Genomic DNA, 20,251 nt, shown 5'->3' with positions numbered 1-20,251 from the left:
TTCAATTCAGGTGAACGAAGGACGTTTAAATCTTTTCTTTAATCATTCCCTTGTTTCAGAATATCCAGAAAATTAAGGAAATTCAATTTAATGACACAGAATGACCTAAAAAATCTAAAATAGAAACCTTTTTTTGGGCGTAAATGAAAAATATAAATTTTATTCCTTCAAGAAATAATTCAATAAAAATTTATTTTAATACAATTCATCATTTTTTTCGGGAATTCTTTAACACAAAAATTCAAAGTTGAAAAAAATTCAAATAATCAACAAAAACAGCCTCAAATTCTCTTTTTTTATATAAAAATGTCAATAATTCTCTTCATATAAATTATGAGGCTTGTCAATATTAAAATTAAAAGAAAGAAAAATCAAAGAGAAGAATTTTCTGGACAATTTCTTCCATTATTCTTCAGCGGTAGAGCTTTCCTACCTGAGCAGAGAGCTTTGAGCTAAAAATTTGAGATTTTTTTTTAAATTCGAATAAATAAAATAATAATTTTGTGGGGAAAAACTTACATTCTGGTGATCTGCGGATGCTTCTTCAGCAACGTCCCTCCATTGGGCTGATTCACGTTTGAAGCTGGCATAAAGGCAGACCTCTCAGAGTGACCAATTGAGCTTCCAGAACTTCCGGATGGGAGAAGAAGTAGAGGCTCTTTGCGCAGAGGTTGCCCAGGAGCAAAGTACCCAACTCCGCTTCCAGAACTCCTGGAAATGCTACTCATCACACTGCTGGGTGCAACGGGTCTTCCCCTAGAACCTTGACTTGGTGTCTTCTTCAGATTCTCCAGAAGTCTCTTCATATGAGCCACCTTGGTCGCGAACTTCACTTCCAAATTCTTCATTTGCCTCGTCTTGCGCTGAATATTCTCCAGAACAGTGGGATTTGTGAGATGTTTGTACTGTATCTGAGTCATTTTCAGGCTCGATTCAACCGTCTGAAGGTGCTTATGCTGATCTGGATCAAAATGCTGGAGAATCTTAGGATCCAGCTGGAAAAAAAGTTTTTCTCTCAATTTTCAATGAAAATCTTTGAAATGCAAAAAAGATTTTTTTTTTACCTCCTTGCAAATCTTCCGGTAGCGTACCGGCCTCTTGCACCATTTACATTCATTCCTCTTTGCGATTACTGGAAGAGAAAAAAAACTCCCGGAAGGTTATTTCGCATCTCCTTTCCGGACGTTTTTGAAAAAAAAATTCTTACCCTGACTCTGGAGACATCCATGGCACAGGATATGGGAGCAATTCAGCATGTAAAATTGATGATCCCTGCTGTAGTTTCGGTAGCAGGAATTGCAATGGATCCAGGTAGTCATTTTCCCACTGATTTTCACCAATAGCAGAAATAAATGCTTGAAAATAATTTTTCTTCTAGCGAACAAAGAAGCAACGGTAAAATAAATTCAAGTCTCCTATTTTTTTAAGAGGCTCTGAATGTTGCTTGAAATTTATGAAATTTTGGGTTTGTTTTGAAATTTTCACATTATGTACTTTATTAATTTAATTTGTTTTATTTATTTAATTAATATCAGAATATTCTTTTAAAACGTTCGAATTTTTATTTTAGAAAATTGATTTTTTCTCATTTTTCAAACCAAGGGGGAAATTCACCAGTAAGTCGAGCTTAAAATTTTAAGCTTGTCTTAAAAATTTAAAAAGATTTTAAGTCAGTCTTAAAAATTTAAGTCCGTCTTAACATTTTAAGTCAATTTTTTAAATCGTACTTAAATGCTAATTTTGATAACAGGAGATTGTCTGATGTAATGAAAACGAAAAAAATTACGTTAAATATACGATCATTTTTTATTTTTATTAAAATTGAAACTGCATTTAAAAATCAGCAGTAAGTACAATTTTGTATTTTCCAGATCAAAATTAGCGAAATTCATTGAAAAATTTGCAATCTGCTTTTTCAAAAAACCCGTCATACTGGTGAATTTCCTCGAAATCAGTTAAAAAAAAACGTGTATTGAAAAGATAAAAAAATCAGTTCCTTCTTACCTGTCCACTCCACACTTATTTTCAGCAATCTCCTCATTTCCATAATTTTTTATCTCGTTCGAGGAATAATTCCCTTTAAGACACTTAAGAAAATCCAAGTTCAAAGAAAATTTCAAAGAAAAACACATTTTCCTTTCCTTTCTATTCTTTATTTCATTTTTATTAATTTACAACGTGAAACAAACATTTCCACAGTTTTCCTTTTATAATATTTTATCGTCAGCTTTGCAAAAATCCATTATACGTGAAAGTCTCTCAACAGCAATTGGTTGTTTTTTTTTACTTAATATTTCTCTCGATTTAATGTAATTCCTTGCTCATATTTTTTTCTCAAATAATCTTTTTTTTTTAGCTAGAGAAACATCGAAAAGAAAAGTCCTACGACTAAATTTAATCATAGTAAATGATTACAAATATTTGTTTTGTATTAATGGAGTAGCGCTCAATGGTGCCCCTCCCGAATGCCATAAACTTAAAAACTAAGATATTTTGGGCAAATGAAGAGAAACAAAAACTAATTTAAAAGAAAAATAAGAAAACACCCCACCATCCGGGGTTGTCGATTTGGAAGGCCCATTTAAAAGGTCAAACACACACACGCCTGATCATCTGTCTCTTCCGGATGGTGTGTGTGGTTATGAACGCAAAATTGGTCGATATACGTAAAGAGAGGGAAGGATGGGTGGAAAGAAGGCAATAATTTGAAGATTTGTGTGGAAAGATCGAGATATTAATCGGAGTTTCTGGAAATTATGATTAAAAGCTCGGGTTGTCCAGTTTGTACGGTTATTCCGGACCACCCTTCTTCCCGATGAGGGATTTGTGGATGTGCGGAATGACACCTCCACCCGCAATGGTAGCCTTTATGAGACTGTCGAGCTCCTCATCTCCTCGGATGGCCAACTGCAAGTGACGCGGGGTGATACGCTTCACTTTGAGATCCTTTGATGCATTACCAGCCAACTCCAGGACCTAGAAATTGAATTTTTTTTATTAACATGAAAAGATTCTTCAATACTTTGTGAATGAAATTAGAGCTTATTTTAATACAAAAAATGAAGAAAAAGATTCTTGATAAATTAAATAAGCTAAAAAATTTTTTTTGATATCAAATTAAGTAAATTTAAAGGAAAAAAAATATTTTAACATTTATTAGTTTTTCATTCAATTTTCAAAAAAAAAAAAAAATGAAAATTTCATGAAACATTGCAGAGGTCTCAAAAATGCACAAAGCCTAAACTCATGCTTTTTTTTCCGTTAAAAATAAAATCAAATAACTTTCCTGTGTTGCGTGAGGGATGTCCCAAATTGATACGCAATTTTTCTTCTAATTTTTAGGGGTTAAGAATTTTCATTTCTGTAAACTCTTCAATAAAAATGAAATGCAAAAAATACAGAAAATGATAATTCTTTCCCAATTAAGATAACAAAGAAAAAAAGCTTTAAAGTCAAGAAAATCTTTGGGAAAATTGCATAAATTTTCTTCCCGCCTGAATAAAACAAATGGAGGTCCAGCCGGGACATCTCAATAGAAGCCAGAGCTGTACCCGCCACGGAAAGGCGCATCAAACGAAGCCGCCTGTGCTTTGCGCATGAAAAGTTGGGGGGATTGCGCATCCGATGGCGACCACTGAGGCGCATAACCTCAGAAAATGCATTCCCGGAAAGGGGAAATTTTCAGGGAGGGAGAAAATGTGAAACGAAAACTCACCTCAGCCGTGAGATATTCAAGGATGGCAGCTGAATAGACGGCGGCTGTGGCCCCCACGCGTCCATGGCTTGTCGTACGGTTCTTGAGATGTCGATGAATTCTGCCCACGGGGAACTAGAAGAAAGGCAAAACGGTAAAGTTAGGCTTGTCCGGGAATGGGCGCCAAAATAACTGACACAGGGAGAAAATAGATGGAAAAATGGTGAGGAAAATTACCTGCAATCCTGCACGAGCTGAACGTGATACGGCCTTCGCTTTGGCTTTTCCGGAGTCTTTGCCTGCTTTTCCACCAGCCTGCAATGAGAAAGAATATTCCGGGAAAATCGATTAAGCCGCTCTCTCTGGGACAAAACGCCAAGAGGTTAAAAGGGAACGCGTAGCTTGGCCGACGGCGGAGGCGTTAGCGCAATTTTCGCATGAATTAGCAATGATACGCCGTGGCCTACAACCTGCCAGCCATGGGGGACTCGTGTACTCACCATGTCGACGGAATTTTCTCAATTTACAGCAATTTTCACAATGTTTTGGGGGCTTCAAATTTTGCAAGTGTCGCGATTGAACACACAGCAGCGTACTAGATGTGAGGGGTGTTTCACTGATTCGTCATACTTCACTTTTCATTTCTGATTCTGAATCATGATTCTGATTCTTTGCGATTCTTTTTGCTTTTTTATTGTTTCTTTTCCTTTCAATTTATTGATATAAACAAATTATAAGAAAATTAGATAAAATTGAAATTGAATTTTTAGGAACATTATGTAAAAAATTAAGCAATGAAAAAATAAACAAACAAGTTGTTTTGAGATTCTGAATTTCACACCAAAATCATACCCCTTGGCTGATTTTTTACGTTTGGGCATGTTTTACAGTGAATTTTATACAACAGCCTTATTCAAATACTCAAAAAAATCCTTAAAACAAAGCAAACATTCAATGACAATTGCAAAATATTTTTAAATCCTTTTATTCAAGTAAAATTGTTAATTTAAAAAGTTGCAAAAGCCACAAAAAAGTCTTTTTCACCTGTTGTGAGTCAGGCTGTTGCGCAAGATCTCACTGTAGGTGAACTTTTAAAGTTCCCGCCATCAAATTGGCAGCAGTGTTGTTGCCGGATTTCGTGAAATTTGGTTGGGGCGTCGCGAATCATTTGAGAAAAATGGCAACAAAAGGCAAGGGAAAGGCTACTGCGGGACGCCCCCGGAAGAAGGCCAATGGATACGCGAAATCCCTGAAAATCCCCCTGGGGACCATCCTGACGGATCTGGAGAAGAAACAGTGGCGCATCGGTCCGGCAATTGGGAGTGGTGGCTTTGGGGACATCTATTCGTGTTGCCTCGCTGATAAAGCGCCCCGTAGCACGGATGACTACCAGAGTGTCCTCAAGATTGTGAGTATCCTTGTTGGGGAATTTCTTTTGAGAGTTTGGGAGCTTATTTGGGGGTGTTTTGACATTGCAGGAGCCGCACGAGAATGGGCCCCTTTTTGTGGAGATGCACTTCTACCTCCGGAACACAAAGACAGCAGACAGTAAGAGAGATTTCCTGACCAGCAATGGTAGCTTCCGGATGCATTAAGAGTCTTTTATTTTCAGTTGAAGCCTTCAAGAAGGGAAGGAAGCTGAAGAGTTTGGGAATACCATCACTTCTGGGCAGAGGATCACACGAGCTGGATGGGGAGAAGCATAGATTTGTGGTGATGCCACGCTATGGATCAGATGTGTGGAAGATCTTCATCAACAATGGCCGGAAGATGCCACTGCACACAATCTACCGGCTGGCTATCCAAATGGTGAGATTCCTCTTTAAATCCCCTCTAAAGGATTCTTCAATTTGCAGCTTTTTTCCTTTCAGCTCGACGTCCTGGAGTACATTCATGGCACAACTTACGTGCACGGAGATCTCAAGGGAGCCAACATTCTCCTGGGTTTTGGCAAGAACGGTGGCTCTCAAGCCTATCTCGTGGACTTCGGACTGGCCACGCACTATACAACGAAGGAATTCAAGCCAGACCCGAAGCAGATGCACAATGGGACAATTGAGTACACATCCAGGGATGCCCATTTGGGTGTTCAGACACGCCGTGGAGATCTGGAGATCTTGGGCTACAATCTCATTCAGTGGTGTGCCTCTAAACTTCCTTGGGAAGCTGCAGAAGTTCTCAAAGTTCCGGCAAAAGTTCAGGAATCAAAAGAGAAATTCATGAAGGATCTCGATAAATCCCTCAAGGCTCTCTTTGCGGGGGATCTCCCACGTCCTCTTCTGGAATTCATGAACCACGTGAAGGATCTAAAGCACGACGAGCAGCCAAACTACAATAAATGCCGGGAGATGTTTGAGAAGGGCCTGAAAGTGTTGGGAAAGAAGAATTCAGGAGATTTGGACTTTGCCGGAAGCAGCTCTCCATTGAAGAAGCTGAAAAAGGAGGAAATTAATGTAGCTCGACGATCTCCAAAGCGACGCAGCGATGAGGAAGCGGAATCTCCAGTGAAGCGTCCACGGAAGAGGGCTACAACTCCCTCGCCTAAGAAACCTCCATCTCCCAGGGCTGCTCCGAAAGTGGAAATGAAGTCTCCAAAGCCCATGACTAAGGCAGCCAAGACAAAGAAGCGCTACAAGGTGAATGTGGAGCTGGACATTAGCTTCGATGCGGATGTTCTGGTGAATGTTCAGCGGAAGCCAAAAGCAACGGCTACCAGGAAGAGCCCACGTGCCACTGTGTCCACGCCGAAGGTTACCAGCGAGGAGGAATGCATTCCTGCAACGCCGGACGTAAGCCCGCGCAAGAAGACATCCAAATCCAAGGCGGGAAAAACTCTGATCACAATTCACGAGAACGATTGAAGAATTAATCCGGAGATTCGCTTTTTTCATGAGAATTTATCGAAATTACTCAATTTTTTTCAACTAAATCATTCAAGTTAAAACATATCCTAATGATTAATTAATCTTTAACTACATGATTGAGCAAAAGGAATCCTCCTTGATGGGGATTGTGATTCCCTCCTTGACTTCTTTTGATTTTGCAGCGAGGTAGGAGTTTTCGTTGTTCTTCACAAACCACTCAGGCAGGGGGGCGTTCCAGTCGCTCGGGGGCTGTGTTCGCTTCTTCCACACATCATTGGCATAGTGAGCTTCCATTCTTTTTCGCCTTCTCTCAGCTTCACTGGCCAGCAGCTCCCGGCCGGCAGCTATATCACCTTTCTCCTCATATTTTGTACAATTTTCATAGTCCCTGCCCCACTGGGAGCAATCGATATTCTCTCCAAAGATAAAGTACTGATGAAAGCGCCCCTTTATACTCTTGCAGTCCTTAAATTCTTGCCTATAGAGGAAGCACGGACGACTCTGGAGGAAAATTTGAGGTTATGTTTTGTCAGGGAGATGATAAAATCTCATATTTACCGCCCATAGGAGATTGTCTCGAACTTCCTGGTCACTGGGGGTGTTCGGATGTGTTTGTTGATGGCCTCCGTCTGCCATTGTGTGCTAAAACTCCTTGGAAAAGCCAAGGAAACTCTGGGACAAATTTTTCCTGCTCAAAGCAAAAGTCAAATAGAGGCAAACCCTTATGGAATATTTATGATTTATTCCCAAAATATTTTTTTTCTTATCAAAATCCTAAATGATTATTTTTCAATAAAGGATTTCTTCTGAATAAACTTTTAATTATTTTTTTTTAGGATTTCTTTTACAAAATTCTTTTCTTAGAATCCTTCAAATGCAAAGGTTTGATTTTAGAGATTAATTACAATAGCTGCAGATTTATTAATCAAGCTCAAAAGCAAAATTGATTTCGCAAAAAATCATTTTATTTCAGCCTTAAATACAATTAAAAAGCAATAAAAATGATAAAACTGGACAGAATGTTAATCCTCAGACTCTGAGGATTCAACTTTGGGCCAATCCGGGCCGGGTTTCTCTTGTTCTTTTGCAGCATTCTCGAGATATTCATTCTGAGCAGCCAAGATTTCCGCAGAAGTCTTGCATTTGGCGTATTTTTCCAGCAATTCCTCATTGAGGGACACAAAGGAATGCCCCCAGCTGAACTTGCTCAAATACCACTGAGCTTCAGCCTTGAATCCCGTGATAATCATTGTGGCTGCGATGGCTTCGACACAGCTCAACTGACAGGGTTTGCCGTAGTTGATGGGATTTGCAGCCACAAGGAAGGGCAGAAGACGTGGATGGGGGGATTTCATCTTCCCGAAGGGGGTTTGATCAATTTTAGCCCATGAGCAGTCAACAACGGCAATCCCTGCGTTCTCCACAATCTCACGATCTTCCGGGCTGACAGTTTTAGTCCCCACTGGGGTGAGAACTAATCCTGGGAATCTGGAAGTAAGTGAATTGTTTCCACAAGATCCCTACAAATAGGATTTTAGGGGGACTAACCTCTGACCAAGTTTGAGATTCCTAATTAGCCTGTGCCTGGCTAACTTCCTTCCTGAACATTTCCGCGGATCGCAGTGATTGAGATCCCACATGGCCACTTTAAATGACGGTGGGGATCCCAAATCTTCCCCGCCAGAGCTGTCAGAGGATGTCTCACTGCCAGAAGCTTCAGAATCCTCGTGGGAGTCATCATCGTGAAGATCAGCTGCTGTTTCAGCTGAATTCCCAGCTTTTCCTTCTTTATCACTGCAGCGAACTTTCATCTTCCTGAAGTTCTTTGTCAACTTCTTCTGGCCCCTATGCATGATGGAAAATCTCCTGGATTTAGCACCTGTTCACCAGAATTCCCAGAGTTACGGGTTTGTTTACAAAAACCTCCCCCAAAATTGACACCCACGTGCTTTTGCGTCAAAATCAGCTGATCAGTGTAAACAATTCCAGCTGGAACAAATCGAATAAAAATCGCTGAAAAATATTTGTTTATTATCTAATAAAATAACAAATAATTAATAAAATGCGTGTTAATTTATCATTTAATCAGTGAAGATCAATAAAAAGAGAGTTTAACTACTAAATAAGTAATTTATTGAATAAAATTATTTATTTAATTTCTGACAAATTCAAGTTGAAAATGCAGCTCTGCAGAGAAAGGTAAGTGGGGAAGTTTTCTTTATTTTGGAGGATCTCTGGGCAGGTGTTTAGTGGAAAATCTGCACAGAATGATTCTTGTAGTCCGTGACAATTACTTCCAAGTCGGGTGTAACGTGAATCCCAGAGATCCACTTAAATAGCCCAGCTGATGATCCTCGTCCTCCGATCGTCTTGATCAGTCGTCCACTCTGTGAGAAGATCTGCAAGAAAAACTCAATTCAAGGAATTTTGGAACTTCCTGAGAAGGATCTTAAAAAAACCATAAATAAAAAAATCTTCCCAAGCTAAAAGGTCAGAGGATTAGAGCTATAAAGCTACACAAGAATTTTTACCTGAACCCTGGAGTTGCCACTGTCCCCGAGAAAGATAAATCCATAAGGTCCAATAGTCAGAACTTCTGGATACCTAAACTGCCCCTTTTGGGTGCCCATCTTGCCAAATTCACTGATCTTCTCGCCCATTCGATTGAAGATCTTTACTCGGCAGTGCCCACTGTCCAGGACAATGATGTGCTTCGCATGAAGAGCCACAGCTGTTGGGGATTGAAGATCAGCCGGCGTTGAGATTGTATTCTGTTGAGAAGAATCCATCTTGGGGGTCTTCTTGACTTGCCCAAATTGCATGATCATTTGCCCAGTGATCCTGTTTAGGCACTGAATACGATCATTGCCTGTGTCGCAAATGTAGATGGTATTCTCGGGACCAAGGGCAATTCCTTCGGGAGATCTCAAATACCCATCGAAATCCCCCTTTGAGCCAATCACGCGTTCCAGGACCCCATGGCGAGAGAAGACAAAGATACAATGCTTCCATTTATCCGACACAAAGATCTCCTGAAAAGGAATGGAATTCATTTGAGTATCTCACACAATATCCTATGGTCGGGATTGAACCTGAGAATCACTGGAAATGGCAATACTGTGAGGATAAATCATTTCCTCATGGAAAATCCTGTGAATAATCCGCCCCTTCTTTCGTTCAATTGCAAAGACAATCTTACTGTCTGATCCAGCAATGTACAGCAGCTGCTCCCCGACAATCTCATCCGTCCATGGGGCAAGAAACACCCCCAGAGGTCTTGGGCATTTTGTCCAGGAGAGTTTAGGTTTAAAATTCCGCGATATAATGTACTTCACGAGGCTGGTTTTATCCTCCAGGGGATTATCTTCAGCATCTGGACTTTCTTCATCATGCTCCACATGCTCCCCAACGTCCGTGGTATTCATCTCAATCCTAAACTCATCCTCATTGAACATCATACGAATGTCATCCCATTTGGAGATATCCTGCAGAATATCTGAGACCTTTTTGTGCATCTGGAGAAAGTACGTGCTGGCCTCGTGATCAGGTTCCATTTGACTAATTTTCACATTCAAATCTCTCTTTGTGCCATCAATTGCATCCACAATTGTCTGGTATTTCATGCTGGCATGCTCAACCATTTGTTCCGCACTCTCAACGGCGCGCAATTCTCTCTCCCTCAGCTCCTGGACTTGTCGCTCCACAAACTGGCTCATGTGACTCCTCACCTGCACCATTTGATCCTACAAAAAAAAACAGATTTTCATTTCCATCTAATACTTTTTTTTGGCAAAGTTTTAATTTTTATTAAAGGCCATGACATATTTTCTTAACGGCCCATTGTCTATGCGAGCATATTTTGGATACTATACTACCTTTATGTTGGCCAATTTGTGTGTTAGACACTCTTCGGCACTCTTTAGCTGATCAGACAGGTTGGTGAGTTGATTCGTGAGATCACTCATGTGGGATGTCCAGCAGATTTGGCAGAATTTCAACCGGCAGTGGCTGCACTTCCGGAAGAAATTATCATTGTCCATGTTGCTGATTGGATCAGGAACCATGTCGCATTTAACGCAACGTTCCTATGAGATAAAGAAAGAGTTTAGGGAGAATTTTATTTGTGTCTTAAATAATTTTAAAATTTAATTAAGATAAGAATTTTATTACTTAGAAGTTCTAAGTTCTTGTTTAGTAAACTTTTAAAGACACGGGATCGATAATAGATCGGAATAGCCGAATTTGGCTGGCTAGCAAACCGACTACCTTTCAATTTTTTGTCCACATTATGCCTTTGAAAATTTTTGAGCTATCTAATTCTAACTCCACCCTGGAAACTTTCTAAAAGTCTTTTTTTAGAATTTCATGGTGAAATCATTAATAAATTAATTATTTCAGCACAATAAAGTTGATCCTTTGAATTTTAAATGAATGTATTCGGAACCTATAATTTTTCCCTTTTTTGTAAAAATTAGATTCTATTCTCATAATTATTCTTTCTATTTAAAAATAAATTTATAAAAAAAACTATTCTAGATTTTTTCTGTTTATGAATAATTTCGAAAAAAAATAACAGTTTTTCCTTAGATTCTTTGGAGCATTTCTAAGATTCTACATCTAGAGTAGGTTAATACTAAGAAATAAAAAAATATCTTTTTTCCTTTATTAAATTTTATAAATCATTTTTTTGAAGGAATAAAACAGAATAATAATCAATTTTGAGAAAAAAAATCCGGAGTTTAATCAATAATTTATATCTGTTTCAAGACGTTTTGATGCAGTTGTAGGACTCTCTTTAGGTCCAGGAAATGAAAAACATTTCTTAAAAAAACGTAACCTACGAAAATTTTAATTCCACATAAAATCATACAAATAGAATTTAAAAATTCTAAAATTTATTTCTCAAATTTTCTTCTACTCCTCTTCAGCGAAAGATTTACCCGCTTAAATAATTTTCCTAACATATGTATGTACACACAAATGGCTCATTTACAACTACCGAGAATTTCTCCTCTACCTGCAATCTTATCTTCTTATTGTTTCCCAATACCTGGCTGGAGTGGGGGGAGGCTATTTCGCACTGGAAATGCTTGTACGTACCAATTGACCTGATAATGCGGCGCTGGTGAGAGATACGGAGTCATTTCCGAGAAGCTTCAGTAGGGAACAAATGTAGAGATTTGTGGGAATTTCATTGAGTTGGGATGTGAAAGTCGTCCTGCAGGTTGGACATTCTCTCGTTGTTTTTGTACTGTTCCCGTAGATTGCCTCCAGGCAGCCGTGGCAGAAGGTGTGCTGGCACGCCAACATTTTGGGATTCTGCAGACGATCGAAGCAAATACCGCACTGAACGAGATCTTCGAGCGGTGCGAGTGATCCTCGCTGCTCAAATCTCATACTTTTACTCCGTAAAATTACTGCTGGGGGATTTTTGCTGTTCATCTTGTTCTTTTATTCTTTTTTAAACTTTTATATGATTCTTTCGCTGCGTGAAAGAAGGTAGGAAGTTCGTGTGAAATTCTCGGTGCTCAATGATGGACTGAAGAGGAAATTCGCAGGCCTACTTCCACCCACAGTATTGAGGTACAACACAATCTTATCAATAAGAATGGGGGGCTTATCGATATTTATTTGTACCATCAATTTAATTAAGCAGAGAATGTGTGAGGTAGCTAATTGAGTATACGAAGCTTCGCGGAATTATTTTTTTTATTTAGTCGCGTGAGACGAAATGATCAAGTGTAGTGTAGAATTTTTGTAACAGGGTGGGGAAGACGCGATGTCGCGATGACGTCGATCTTGGTCAACTTCTTCGACTTCTTCCACACCATGCGAGCCATCCACTATAATTTCCTCCGTGTAGTTTAATATTGACTGTCGTCGCAACAGCATTAACTTCCTCGTGGTTGTGAGCTTTCATTCGGTCGTGGAGTGGGTCAATTTTGTGATTATGAAAAATTTGATTACTTTACCACCCCAATAGTTTGCAAGTATGATAAAGAGTGATAAGACAAGGGACAGAGTATTAGCTGCAATTTAATTTTGGATTATATTGTCCACTTGAAAAGTAAGACTTGACATCTTTTTTTATTTTCTTCCCACATTCAGCAATAAGCGCGATCCTCAAGTGATCCTCATCTAGATAAGCTCTGAAATTTTTTTTCGAATTTGTGTTTGAGGTGAAAATTCAGTGGCAAATTGTGCCAAATTTTCCTTCTTAAAACGTACGAATTTGATTCAATTTACGTGACGATATTCTCATTGTTGGCCTGACATGTAAGAAAGATCCCATTGTCTTTGGGCGCGCGATCATTTGGCTCATTGATCATTGCAGTCACGACGGGGCGAGAAACGTTTATGGAAAATGCTGATAAAATGGTTCAAAAATTTGATGGCACACATTGTATGGCATGGTGTCAAGTACATAAAGAGGAATATGATCAATTGCGATCACCTTTTGCAGACATAAACCTGTTGTAAGATTGCCGGACAATCTTCCTCGTCTCATGAGATCATGACATAGTTACGTAAAAGAAAATCTAGGGTTTAACACATAAGAAGTCACTCTGTAATACTTTTTATCATGGCAGTCACTTAATTGATTCCACGTATTTCTGACCAATTCCCATGATCATCACACCACTTATGGCGCATCCTCACTAGTAAGAAGACTTTCATTGTTGTTGCAAAAGTGCGCGCGCGCGAAAGTTATAAGGATTCTTCTCAGTGAGATATTTTCTCTATTAACGGTCTCATTGTGCACATCCCACACATCATAAATCATATCAACGAACCCAATTAATTATTGAGATGGAGAAGATGTTCTTCTTTTTTTCTGTCACATTTTTTTGCAAAAGAGAGATGAGTAGAAAATTGATCATTATTGTTTTATTATTACTCCATGATTTTAAGATCTTCTCTCATAGAGTATTAAATCTCACTTAAGCATCTACATGTCATAATTTGTACTTTAACTTTATGGAACAATTAAAAATTCCAATGTGTCGGAGAAATTCCGAGTTATTCAGTGCACAGTGTGGAAGATCAATCGTTTTGTAGTTTTTCCTGATTGATTGATTTATTCACAAAAAGAAGATCAATTTCCCTTTTTATCCGTAAATCACACAAAGAATGTTTGAGATTTTTCCACGTAATTTAAATTAATTTCACTGGAAATCTACTATGTAAGATTTCTTGAGGATCACCTAAAGATCATTTGAAGATCACCTCTTGATTATTCGCAAGATCATCTGAAGATCATTCGCAAGATCACCATTTAGATTGCAAGCAGTAGTATGTTAACCCTTTCGTGGCAATAGGATTTCATTGAAAATTTAGAGATCATACGGGATATATTTAAAAATTCGCAAGATCAGAAAGACAAAGAGAGAAGATCACATGAAGATCGAGATCGCAAGTAGAGATTATTAAACTTTTACAGCATTATGACTTTATTAAGGATTAAGGAACATTTTTAAGGATTTGCAAGACCAGCAAGACAAAAAGAAAAAAAAAGAAAACTTAAATGAAATAAAGATCACTGATCAAGATCGTCGTGGATCGAACACAGAGTTGATTAATTCTTAAATGATCAAATGACAACATTGTAAATTATTATTCCTAATTTTCCATTTCCCTTTAATCACAAACAAAAAAACAAATATAATGAAAATGTTTTGTTTTACGTACAAAATATCACAAAAATAGTCATTAAAGGATTAAGGATTTGCAAGATCAATTGAGAAACAAGAATAAATTTCTTCAATGAGTTTAGAAGTCCCCAAAAAATATTGTGATGAAATTGAATTAATTAAGTATTTTTTCAGTCGTGAAAGGGTTAATAAAAATTATACAAGAAACACCGGCTGAGCTTAATGTCCTCGTATCATCTCACCATGATGATCATAAAAGCGATCTTTTAGTATTGAAATTATGTAGATCAAAGATTGTTTTTGCTTCTTCAGTGATCTGATTTTTTTTGCAACAAGAAGATTTTTTGGTTGAGATAAGAATCTGCAATGAAGAAAAAAATGTTGGAAGTTGATCATTTAGAGATGATCACGCGAGATCAATCCTCATTTCCTCATAGGTGTGTCGTAATTAAGTGTCTTGAAATATAAAAATTGTTCTAAATTGACAAAGTTTATTTTTCGGTCTTTGGCTATTGCTTCTCATGGTGTGAGGAATTCATTAAAATAAATCTTCTCGATCGCGAGATCATTAAGAAGGTGATGGTGGTTTGATTTCGGATGCTTTCTGGTCTATCAGAACAACATTTTTTCTCCTCTTCTTTTGGTCCACCGTCGATGGCTCGTGTTGAGCAAGTTGACAAAGTGGGAAATTGGAAAAACAGGTGATTGTAATCGAAATTCTTGGACTGTTTCTCCACCTTCTTCATCTTGTTTGGCAAGAGATGAGAAGCTCGGATTCTGACCTAGATTTTGTCTCATGAGAACACACCGCATGTGTGTGTGTCGATTCCATATTCAAATAAAACTAATGAAAGTTGACTGGATTAATATGTCTCAATAAATTCATTGATGCGCTCTGCTAAGTGGGTGAATTTGCAATTGATAATTGAGTCTGATGGAACTCGCTCTCTCTGAAGAATTGGGACGAATGATTCTTCTACTATATGGTATAATATTGATGCACACTCCCCAAGTTGTCTGTCCAAACAGACACTGCAGACGATTTAACATCTTCCAAGAGATTCTTCCGTGCTTCGGAAAACTCGTTTTGATCACATAACTTTACCTTTTATCGCAGCATTTTATTCATGCTGCAATGTTGAGGTAATTTGTAAGATATACGAATTTTTCTCTCTTTCTCTCTCTTTCTTTTCTCAGCTGTGAGAGATTTTCTTGTTTTAGAATATTTTTCTTTTTAGTTTTCTTGATAGAAGATTTATTTTAGTTTAGTTTTGAAGAAATAAATTAATTAGTTTCATTAGTTTGATTAATTTGATATAATTCTGAAGAAGCTTTGAAAATTCAAGTTTCAAATTCAGCTCAAAGAAAGATTTTTAATAAAATCAGGCTTAGCTTTAGTAGATCACGAGATATATTGACGAAAATAGAACAAATCCTTCCTTTTGTGAATCATTCAAATTTATTTATTTTTCGTTTTTTTAAATTGATTTTCAATCTTAAAATTCTCATTCTACACAGAGAAGAGCAAATAAAATCAATTCTTTACGTGTGCTTTTATGCTAATTTATGTATCAATGCTAAAGAAATAAATTTGTATATTGAGAATTAATGAACTTTCTAGCAGACAGTTTAAAATTTCTTGAATTTTCTATTGTTTTGTGCGGAATAATCTTTGATTCGATTGGAATGCAAATTGCTGGAAGAAAATTATGCTGAAAAGTCTTGAAGAAATGCCCCTTTTGGAGGCCTTTTTGCACCTTGCGGTGCTCTCTATTATGCTATCATCACCTCATGTGGCGCGAACGCATGGCAAATAAATCGTTCGTTTGTGTTGCAACCTTGAACTTGTTGCACAACTTCCTTCCTTCCCTCCTCGCGGTATTGTGATGGCATCTTCGCGATGGGACTGTCGCCGCACATGAGAAGATGATGCCATAAAAGTGTCTCTGTCGCGAATGCATCCAGCCATGCTTAAGGTGGGTCAATTGAATATTCTGGGAAATTGACACACAAAATTCTGCACAACAACGCGTTTGCCGTTATATTGGCGGATGCCATCATAAGTGGTGGTTCATAAAAAAAGGTGTACCTACTCAATTGCCAATAGATACCCAATAAAATCGCCAATAATCACTACTTAAACCGCACCAAGTGTGATATGAATTTTTAAGTGAGGTGACCTGCGTATCCGCGACACTTTGCAACATTTAACTGCACACACAATTCTTACCCGCGTTTGACCCCCTTTGCAGTTTTTTTTTAATCCAGCAGTGAAGATTCACTTTGCCTTTGTGCAAAAAATTTTCACTCGCAAAATTTCATTTTCTTTCCATTTTCATCTGGTAGACTCATTAGTGTCCACCACCACCATCCGCACAAAACCGGAACGTAATTCTTTTCTTCATGATCAGCATTAAATTCATCACTTGTTGTATACCTGATGCATCTTCTTCTCCTCCGTCTGACTCATTCAATAAATATGGCTATTCTCCGCCTAGTAATGCAGCTTCATCACCACCACGATGCTACCGCGCTGGCGTCATGTTTGCAGAAGAAGAATATATTGCTTTACTGCTGTAGAGTTGTTCTAATGTCTAGAATTGAGAAAATAATTTTAAACATTGGCCTAATCCTTCGAAAATATGATTCTTTTTGCAATTTATTTAATTTTAGTTTTAAAGGGAGATTATAAGGATATCAATTTTTGAAATATTTCGTTTTCATTAAGAATCTTAAGTCAGGATTTAGTTTTCTTAAGCTAAGCCTAAGTTTCTTGAGTCAGGCTTTGGTTTTTTTTAAGCTAAGCCTAAGTTTCTTGAGTTTCTTAATCCAGGCCTAGACTTTTTAGACATAGGTCTAATTTTTATTTAAACGTACGCCTATGTTTCTTTAGATGGACTTGAGATTAGTAAGAATAGGTTAGATTAAATCGAAACTGACACTGAATGTATTTTTGGATGCTTCGGTCCAATCCCAAAGTATTCCTAATAGTGAAGATTTCTTTTTTTTCTGCTTCTAGATCTATTTTATGTAAGAGAGCTTCATTCTAGTTTCAATTTTGAATGACAAAAAAATCTCAAATAATATTAGTTTAAAAATTTTTTTTAGTATCTTTAGTCTTCAATCTAGAATTGTCAAGAACTCTTCAATTCTGCCGCAGAAATTTCCCACACATCTCTCCCGACTGAATCACAAAATAGAATCTTCTTGAGAGCTTTCTCGCCATTCTTGGGCACGGAGAAACTCGTTCTTGCTTCAAGATAAAAAAAACAAGAAGTTGTCCCCATTTGTGGGTCAATAGGAAAGTGCACAGAGAGTTTCTCCTCGTCTCAGAATTTCCCGCGTAAACTCACTTACGGAATTTGGGTCATTGAACTATTTTATTCAAGATGAAATTTTGCCATTTTTTTGCAAATTCGTTTAAAAGAAATTAAAGAATATGTATAGATCACTAAAAAAGAAATTATTAATGCAGTAGAAAGAAGTAAAAGAACTTTGAGGAAGTTGAGGGAATTTCTTGGTGCTTAACTGCTAATTTTGACACTTTCGCTTTCGTGCGTGAGAGATTTTATTCGGACACTTCAAGTTCAATGATCGCGCGCCCAATGTGGAGGATCATCTTGCAAGAGATCGCTTCTTTTGGGCATTTTTGTCTCTCACATCGTGGCGCCGGAGAAAAGTGAAATGAGACAGAAATTATGGCTCAATTGTGAATTGAGAGCGAAGTTAAGATGCCAAGCCAGGTGGTCAGGTGCTGTGTGGGTTTCACTCGCGATCGTGAGTTGGTTCACTGATCTTTATGCACAGAGCAAATGATCCATTTTCTTTTTGGATTTCTTTTCTTAAGAGTGCAAAAAGGAGTTTAATGATCTTAAGCTTGAGCCTGAATTTTATTAATTTTTTTTTAGATCTTATTCGGTTTTTAATTAAATTTTTTTAAAGGGAATTCTTTGACGTTGAGGATTTAAAAAACTCAAAAAAATAAATCGGCAATAATAAATTTAAAAAAAAATCAATTAATTTTCTCAGAAATTCCTTTTTTTTATTTCACGTTAAATCTCTGACATTTTTTTAGGTTCAAATTTCTAATAAAATGGAAATGTACAGGAGATGGTTACCACTTGTGGTCCTCATAATTTTCTCTCAAGTCTCAAAGACACAAAATGTTGAAGATATCAAGTCAGATGGCCAAGGAGAGGCGTCTGAGAAGCCCACGGAGTCTGATCATCATGAATTGCTTGATGAAGATCTTGCAGAGGGGAATCCAAAAATTCTTTCACGTCAGAAGAGACTTCTCTGGATCACAGATGATGGACGTTTGGCACTACCACCTGGGACTTCTTTAACAATCTCCCCCACAATTGCTCTCCCCTTGATTCGATATCCCCCTCCAGGATTCTTCTCTAACATCACAGTCAGCTTACCCCTTACAAGTTGGTTTTAACCTTTGGCTAGGACCTTCAGAATAATTTTCAAAATTATTTCTTTTTTTTTTAACCGTTTTTAGTTGATTTCGATAAATTGGGATTGACGGACAATGAGAATCCTTTGGGTGTTCTGCCAAATATCTTTGCAAGATCAATGGGAAGGGCAACGGGAATGCTGCTGTCCAACTATATTTCATCCTACATGAAGGGACGGAAGAAGAGACAGACCACCGAAGACAAGGCATCGTCGCCCTTCCGTGTCACAATGACACAGACTGATGATGAAGAGGCGCTTCCTGAACTTCCGGAGAAGCACAAATATGCCTTCCACGGGGGAGAACGAGCTATTCTCTATGTGATCCTCGAGGATTTCCTCACAACATTCGGAATGGATGGGAAAGCCTGCATTTTGAGGGCGATATGTGAAGTTCATTCACGAAAACTTCACCATTTTGGGCTCTTCGGGGAGGTTGTTAAGCTTTTTCTCACGTGAGTTAAATTCTTTATTTTTTTTTTGCAAAATATATCCTTTTGATCCTTTAATTTTTTTCTCTCGTTAATTGCAGAGCTTCGAAGAGCCCCTTTGCACACCTGCTGGACGACTACGTGACAGCCCAGAAGATTGGTGAGGGTACCCTGGGACCGGGTGAGTGCTTCCCGTACTACAAAAAATGCCCCAGAAGCCTCTTCAGGAGTAGCATAGATCACAAATACCAAAATAATGCGGAGGAGGAGGAGGAGACCAGTGATGCTAATGAAATTCATAACTCAGATTTTAGTCAATTCAACATGATGTAGCTCTTTTATTTCATTTTATTCTCTCTTCTGTGGCCATATTGGCTACGAGATGCGCACATTTGTATAGTCACGATCGAAGGCCATCAATTCATGTACATTTTTCATTATCCTGTGTTTAATAAATTCATCCCAGAAATAAAGGAAGAAAATCAGAATGGAGAACTTTTCTTTAATTTTATTTCTTAATTTTGAACTTCCGGATCATCCTGTTTTAGTAAGGGAGCTCTTGGAGGAGTAAGACACATTATCCTGGGAGTTTTAAGGAATTTCCTGCCGAACAAGATCCTTAATTTCCTAACGGAAATTTTAAATTTAAATAGAAATTGCAAATAATTAATTAATTGCATTTATAACATAATTTATTTGCTTTTCCTGTGATTTTCCGTCATTTTACTTTTTAAATAAAGCAAATTTTTGTTTATAAAAACAAACCGTCTTACTTTTCCAATTTTTGTTTGTCATTTCCGATGCCTAGTGGCTAGTTAAAGAAGTCTGCATATAAATTTTTCTTCCATACGTCCCTACAAGCATAGAATTTGCAGTAGGACCGAATTGCTGAAACTTACCTGGTCGTACTATAAGATTTGACTGTAATTTTTAGGCATTTCAGCGAAAATTGGAGTACTGTGCCGAAAATAACTGACAGCAACGGAAAAATTTAATTTTCTTTGCTCTGGTGCAATTTTCCGGCTTTTCCAGCTGCAGGGGAGGTTGTTGCATGGGGTATACGTTGTTCAGAAGATTTTAAGGGCTTTTTTGGGTTAATGAAGTAGGTTTGTCAGCCGGCGGAAATTCAAGGAATTTTCCGTTTATGTG

General features: G+C 37.9%; 7 protein-coding genes across 8 annotated transcripts; 2 read left to right on the top strand and 5 right to left on the bottom strand.

The window, feature by feature from the left end:
- Window positions 1-128: 128 nt before the first annotated feature.
- Window positions 129-1,402, bottom strand: LOC129787931 (probable E3 SUMO-protein ligase RNF212). The gene is made up of 4 exons (XM_055823775.1): window positions 1,208-1,402; window positions 1,065-1,132; window positions 520-995; window positions 129-452 (listed from the first exon to the last, which is right to left on the bottom strand). The coding sequence occupies exons 1-4, from the start codon at window positions 1,317-1,319 to the stop codon at window positions 413-415; spliced, it is 696 nt and encodes a 231-aa protein (XP_055679750.1). The 5' UTR covers window positions 1,320-1,402; the 3' UTR covers window positions 129-412.
- A 729-nt stretch (window positions 1,403-2,131) lies between these two features.
- On the bottom strand, window positions 2,132-4,319 carry LOC129787929 (histone H2A.V). Its single transcript, XM_055823773.1, has 4 exons — window positions 4,195-4,319; window positions 3,932-4,009; window positions 3,716-3,829; window positions 2,132-2,976 (listed from the first exon to the last, which is right to left on the bottom strand). Exons 1-4 carry the CDS (start codon window positions 4,195-4,197, stop codon window positions 2,791-2,793), a joined length of 381 nt encoding a protein of 126 aa, XP_055679748.1. The 5' UTR covers window positions 4,198-4,319; the 3' UTR covers window positions 2,132-2,790.
- Window positions 4,320-4,579: 260 nt separating this feature from the next.
- On the top strand, window positions 4,580-6,642 carry LOC129787924 (nucleosomal histone kinase 1). The gene is made up of 4 exons (XM_055823768.1): window positions 4,580-5,102; window positions 5,173-5,242; window positions 5,307-5,503; window positions 5,566-6,642. Exons 1-4 carry the CDS (start codon window positions 4,872-4,874, stop codon window positions 6,553-6,555), a joined length of 1,488 nt encoding a protein of 495 aa, XP_055679743.1. The 5' UTR covers window positions 4,580-4,871; the 3' UTR covers window positions 6,556-6,642.
- Window positions 6,572-7,280, bottom strand: LOC129787927 (UPF0545 protein C22orf39 homolog). Its single transcript, XM_055823772.1, has 2 exons — window positions 7,117-7,280; window positions 6,572-7,059 (listed from the first exon to the last, which is right to left on the bottom strand). The coding sequence occupies exons 1-2, from the start codon at window positions 7,192-7,194 to the stop codon at window positions 6,667-6,669; spliced, it is 471 nt and encodes a 156-aa protein (XP_055679747.1). The 5' UTR covers window positions 7,195-7,280; the 3' UTR covers window positions 6,572-6,666.
- Window positions 7,281-7,501: 221 nt separating this feature from the next.
- LOC129787926 (18S rRNA aminocarboxypropyltransferase) lies at window positions 7,502-8,533 on the bottom strand. The gene is made up of 2 exons (XM_055823771.1): window positions 8,107-8,533; window positions 7,502-8,046 (listed from the first exon to the last, which is right to left on the bottom strand). Exons 1-2 carry the CDS (start codon window positions 8,409-8,411, stop codon window positions 7,581-7,583), a joined length of 771 nt encoding a protein of 256 aa, XP_055679746.1. The 5' UTR covers window positions 8,412-8,533; the 3' UTR covers window positions 7,502-7,580.
- Window positions 8,534-8,668: 135 nt separating this feature from the next.
- Window positions 8,669-12,000, bottom strand: LOC129787922 (RING finger protein nhl-1-like). Its single transcript, XM_055823766.1, has 5 exons — window positions 11,659-12,000; window positions 10,434-10,643; window positions 9,651-10,301; window positions 9,090-9,590; window positions 8,669-8,957 (listed from the first exon to the last, which is right to left on the bottom strand). Exons 1-5 carry the CDS (start codon window positions 11,998-12,000, stop codon window positions 8,805-8,807), a joined length of 1,857 nt encoding a protein of 618 aa, XP_055679741.1. The 3' UTR covers window positions 8,669-8,804.
- Window positions 12,001-12,046: 46 nt separating this feature from the next.
- On the top strand, window positions 12,047-19,597 carry LOC129787925 (uncharacterized). Of its 2 annotated transcripts, none has more exons than XM_055823770.1 (4): window positions 12,047-12,141; window positions 18,286-18,643; window positions 18,718-19,126; window positions 19,204-19,597. In XM_055823770.1, the coding sequence occupies exons 2-4, from the start codon at window positions 18,304-18,306 to the stop codon at window positions 19,433-19,435; spliced, it is 981 nt and encodes a 326-aa protein (XP_055679745.1). In that variant the 5' UTR covers window positions 12,047-12,141; window positions 18,286-18,303; the 3' UTR covers window positions 19,436-19,597. The 2 variants fall into 2 exon arrangements, with proteins under 2 accessions (XP_055679745.1, XP_055679744.1); XM_055823769.1 differs by lacking the exon at window positions 12,047-12,141 and adding an exon at window positions 12,206-12,625.
- Window positions 19,598-20,251: the final 654 nt, after the last annotated feature.

The sequence above is a fragment of the Lutzomyia longipalpis genome, chromosome 1 (genome assembly GCF_024334085.1).
Source record: "Lutzomyia longipalpis isolate SR_M1_2022 chromosome 1, ASM2433408v1".
Taxonomy (NCBI): Eukaryota; Metazoa; Arthropoda; class Insecta; order Diptera; family Psychodidae; genus Lutzomyia; species Lutzomyia longipalpis.
The sequence above is the reverse complement of the archived record's forward strand: the minus strand, read 5'-3'. Positions and strand labels throughout refer to the sequence as shown.

Excerpts from the sequence above, each read along its gene's own strand:
- LOC129787931 (XM_055823775.1), bottom strand. The coding sequence starts at position 1,319 with ATGACTACCTGGATCCATTGCAATTCCTGCTACCGAAACTACAGCAGG. Across the intron at positions 1,133-1,207 it reads TGGATGTCTCCAGAGTCAGG|TAATCGCAAAGAGGAATGAA; the intron begins GTAAGAATTTTT and ends TTTCTCTTCCAG. Across the intron at positions 453-519 it reads CATCCGCAGATCACCAGAAT|CTCAAAGCTCTCTGCTCAGG; the intron begins GTAAGTTTTTCC and ends TCAAATTTTTAG.
- LOC129787922 (XM_055823766.1), bottom strand. The coding sequence starts at position 12,000 with ATGAACAGCAAAAATCCCCCAGCAGTAATTTTACGGAGTAAAAGTATG. Across the intron at positions 10,644-11,658 it reads CCGCATTATCAGGTCAATTG|GAACGTTGCGTTAAATGCGA; the intron begins GTACGTACAAGC and ends TTTATCTCATAG. Across the intron at positions 8,958-9,089 it reads GTGGCAACTCCAGGGTTCAG|ATCTTCTCACAGAGTGGACG; the intron begins GTAAAAATTCTT and ends TTTTTCTTGCAG.
- LOC129787927 (XM_055823772.1), bottom strand. The coding sequence starts at position 7,194 with ATGGCAGACGGAGGCCATCAACAAACACATCCGAACACCCCCAGTGAC. Across the intron at positions 7,060-7,116 it reads GAGACAATCTCCTATGGGCG|AGTCGTCCGTGCTTCCTCTA; the intron begins GTAAATATGAGA and ends ATTTTCCTCCAG.
- LOC129787924 (XM_055823768.1), top strand. The coding sequence starts at position 4,872 with ATGGCAACAAAAGGCAAGGGAAAGGCTACTGCGGGACGCCCCCGGAAG. Across the intron at positions 5,243-5,306 it reads GAACACAAAGACAGCAGACA|TTGAAGCCTTCAAGAAGGGA; the intron begins GTAAGAGAGATT and ends TTTTATTTTCAG. Across the intron at positions 5,504-5,565 it reads ACCGGCTGGCTATCCAAATG|CTCGACGTCCTGGAGTACAT; the intron begins GTGAGATTCCTC and ends TTTTCCTTTCAG.
- LOC129787925 (XM_055823770.1), top strand. The coding sequence starts at position 18,304 with ATGGAAATGTACAGGAGATGGTTACCACTTGTGGTCCTCATAATTTTC. Across the intron at positions 18,644-18,717 it reads AGTCAGCTTACCCCTTACAA|TTGATTTCGATAAATTGGGA; the intron begins GTTGGTTTTAAC and ends AACCGTTTTTAG. Across the intron at positions 19,127-19,203 it reads GTTGTTAAGCTTTTTCTCAC|AGCTTCGAAGAGCCCCTTTG; the intron begins GTGAGTTAAATT and ends CGTTAATTGCAG.
- LOC129787926 (XM_055823771.1), bottom strand. The coding sequence starts at position 8,411 with ATGCATAGGGGCCAGAAGAAGTTGACAAAGAACTTCAGGAAGATGAAA. Across the intron at positions 8,047-8,106 it reads AATCTCAAACTTGGTCAGAG|ATTCCCAGGATTAGTTCTCA; the intron begins GTTAGTCCCCCT and ends ACTTACTTCCAG.
- LOC129787929 (XM_055823773.1), bottom strand. Across the intron at positions 3,830-3,931 it reads CAGCTCGTGCAGGATTGCAG|TTCCCCGTGGGCAGAATTCA; the intron begins GTAATTTTCCTC and ends CCTTTCTTCTAG. Across the intron at positions 2,977-3,715 it reads TTGAATATCTCACGGCTGAG|GTCCTGGAGTTGGCTGGTAA; the intron begins GTGAGTTTTCGT and ends TTCAATTTCTAG.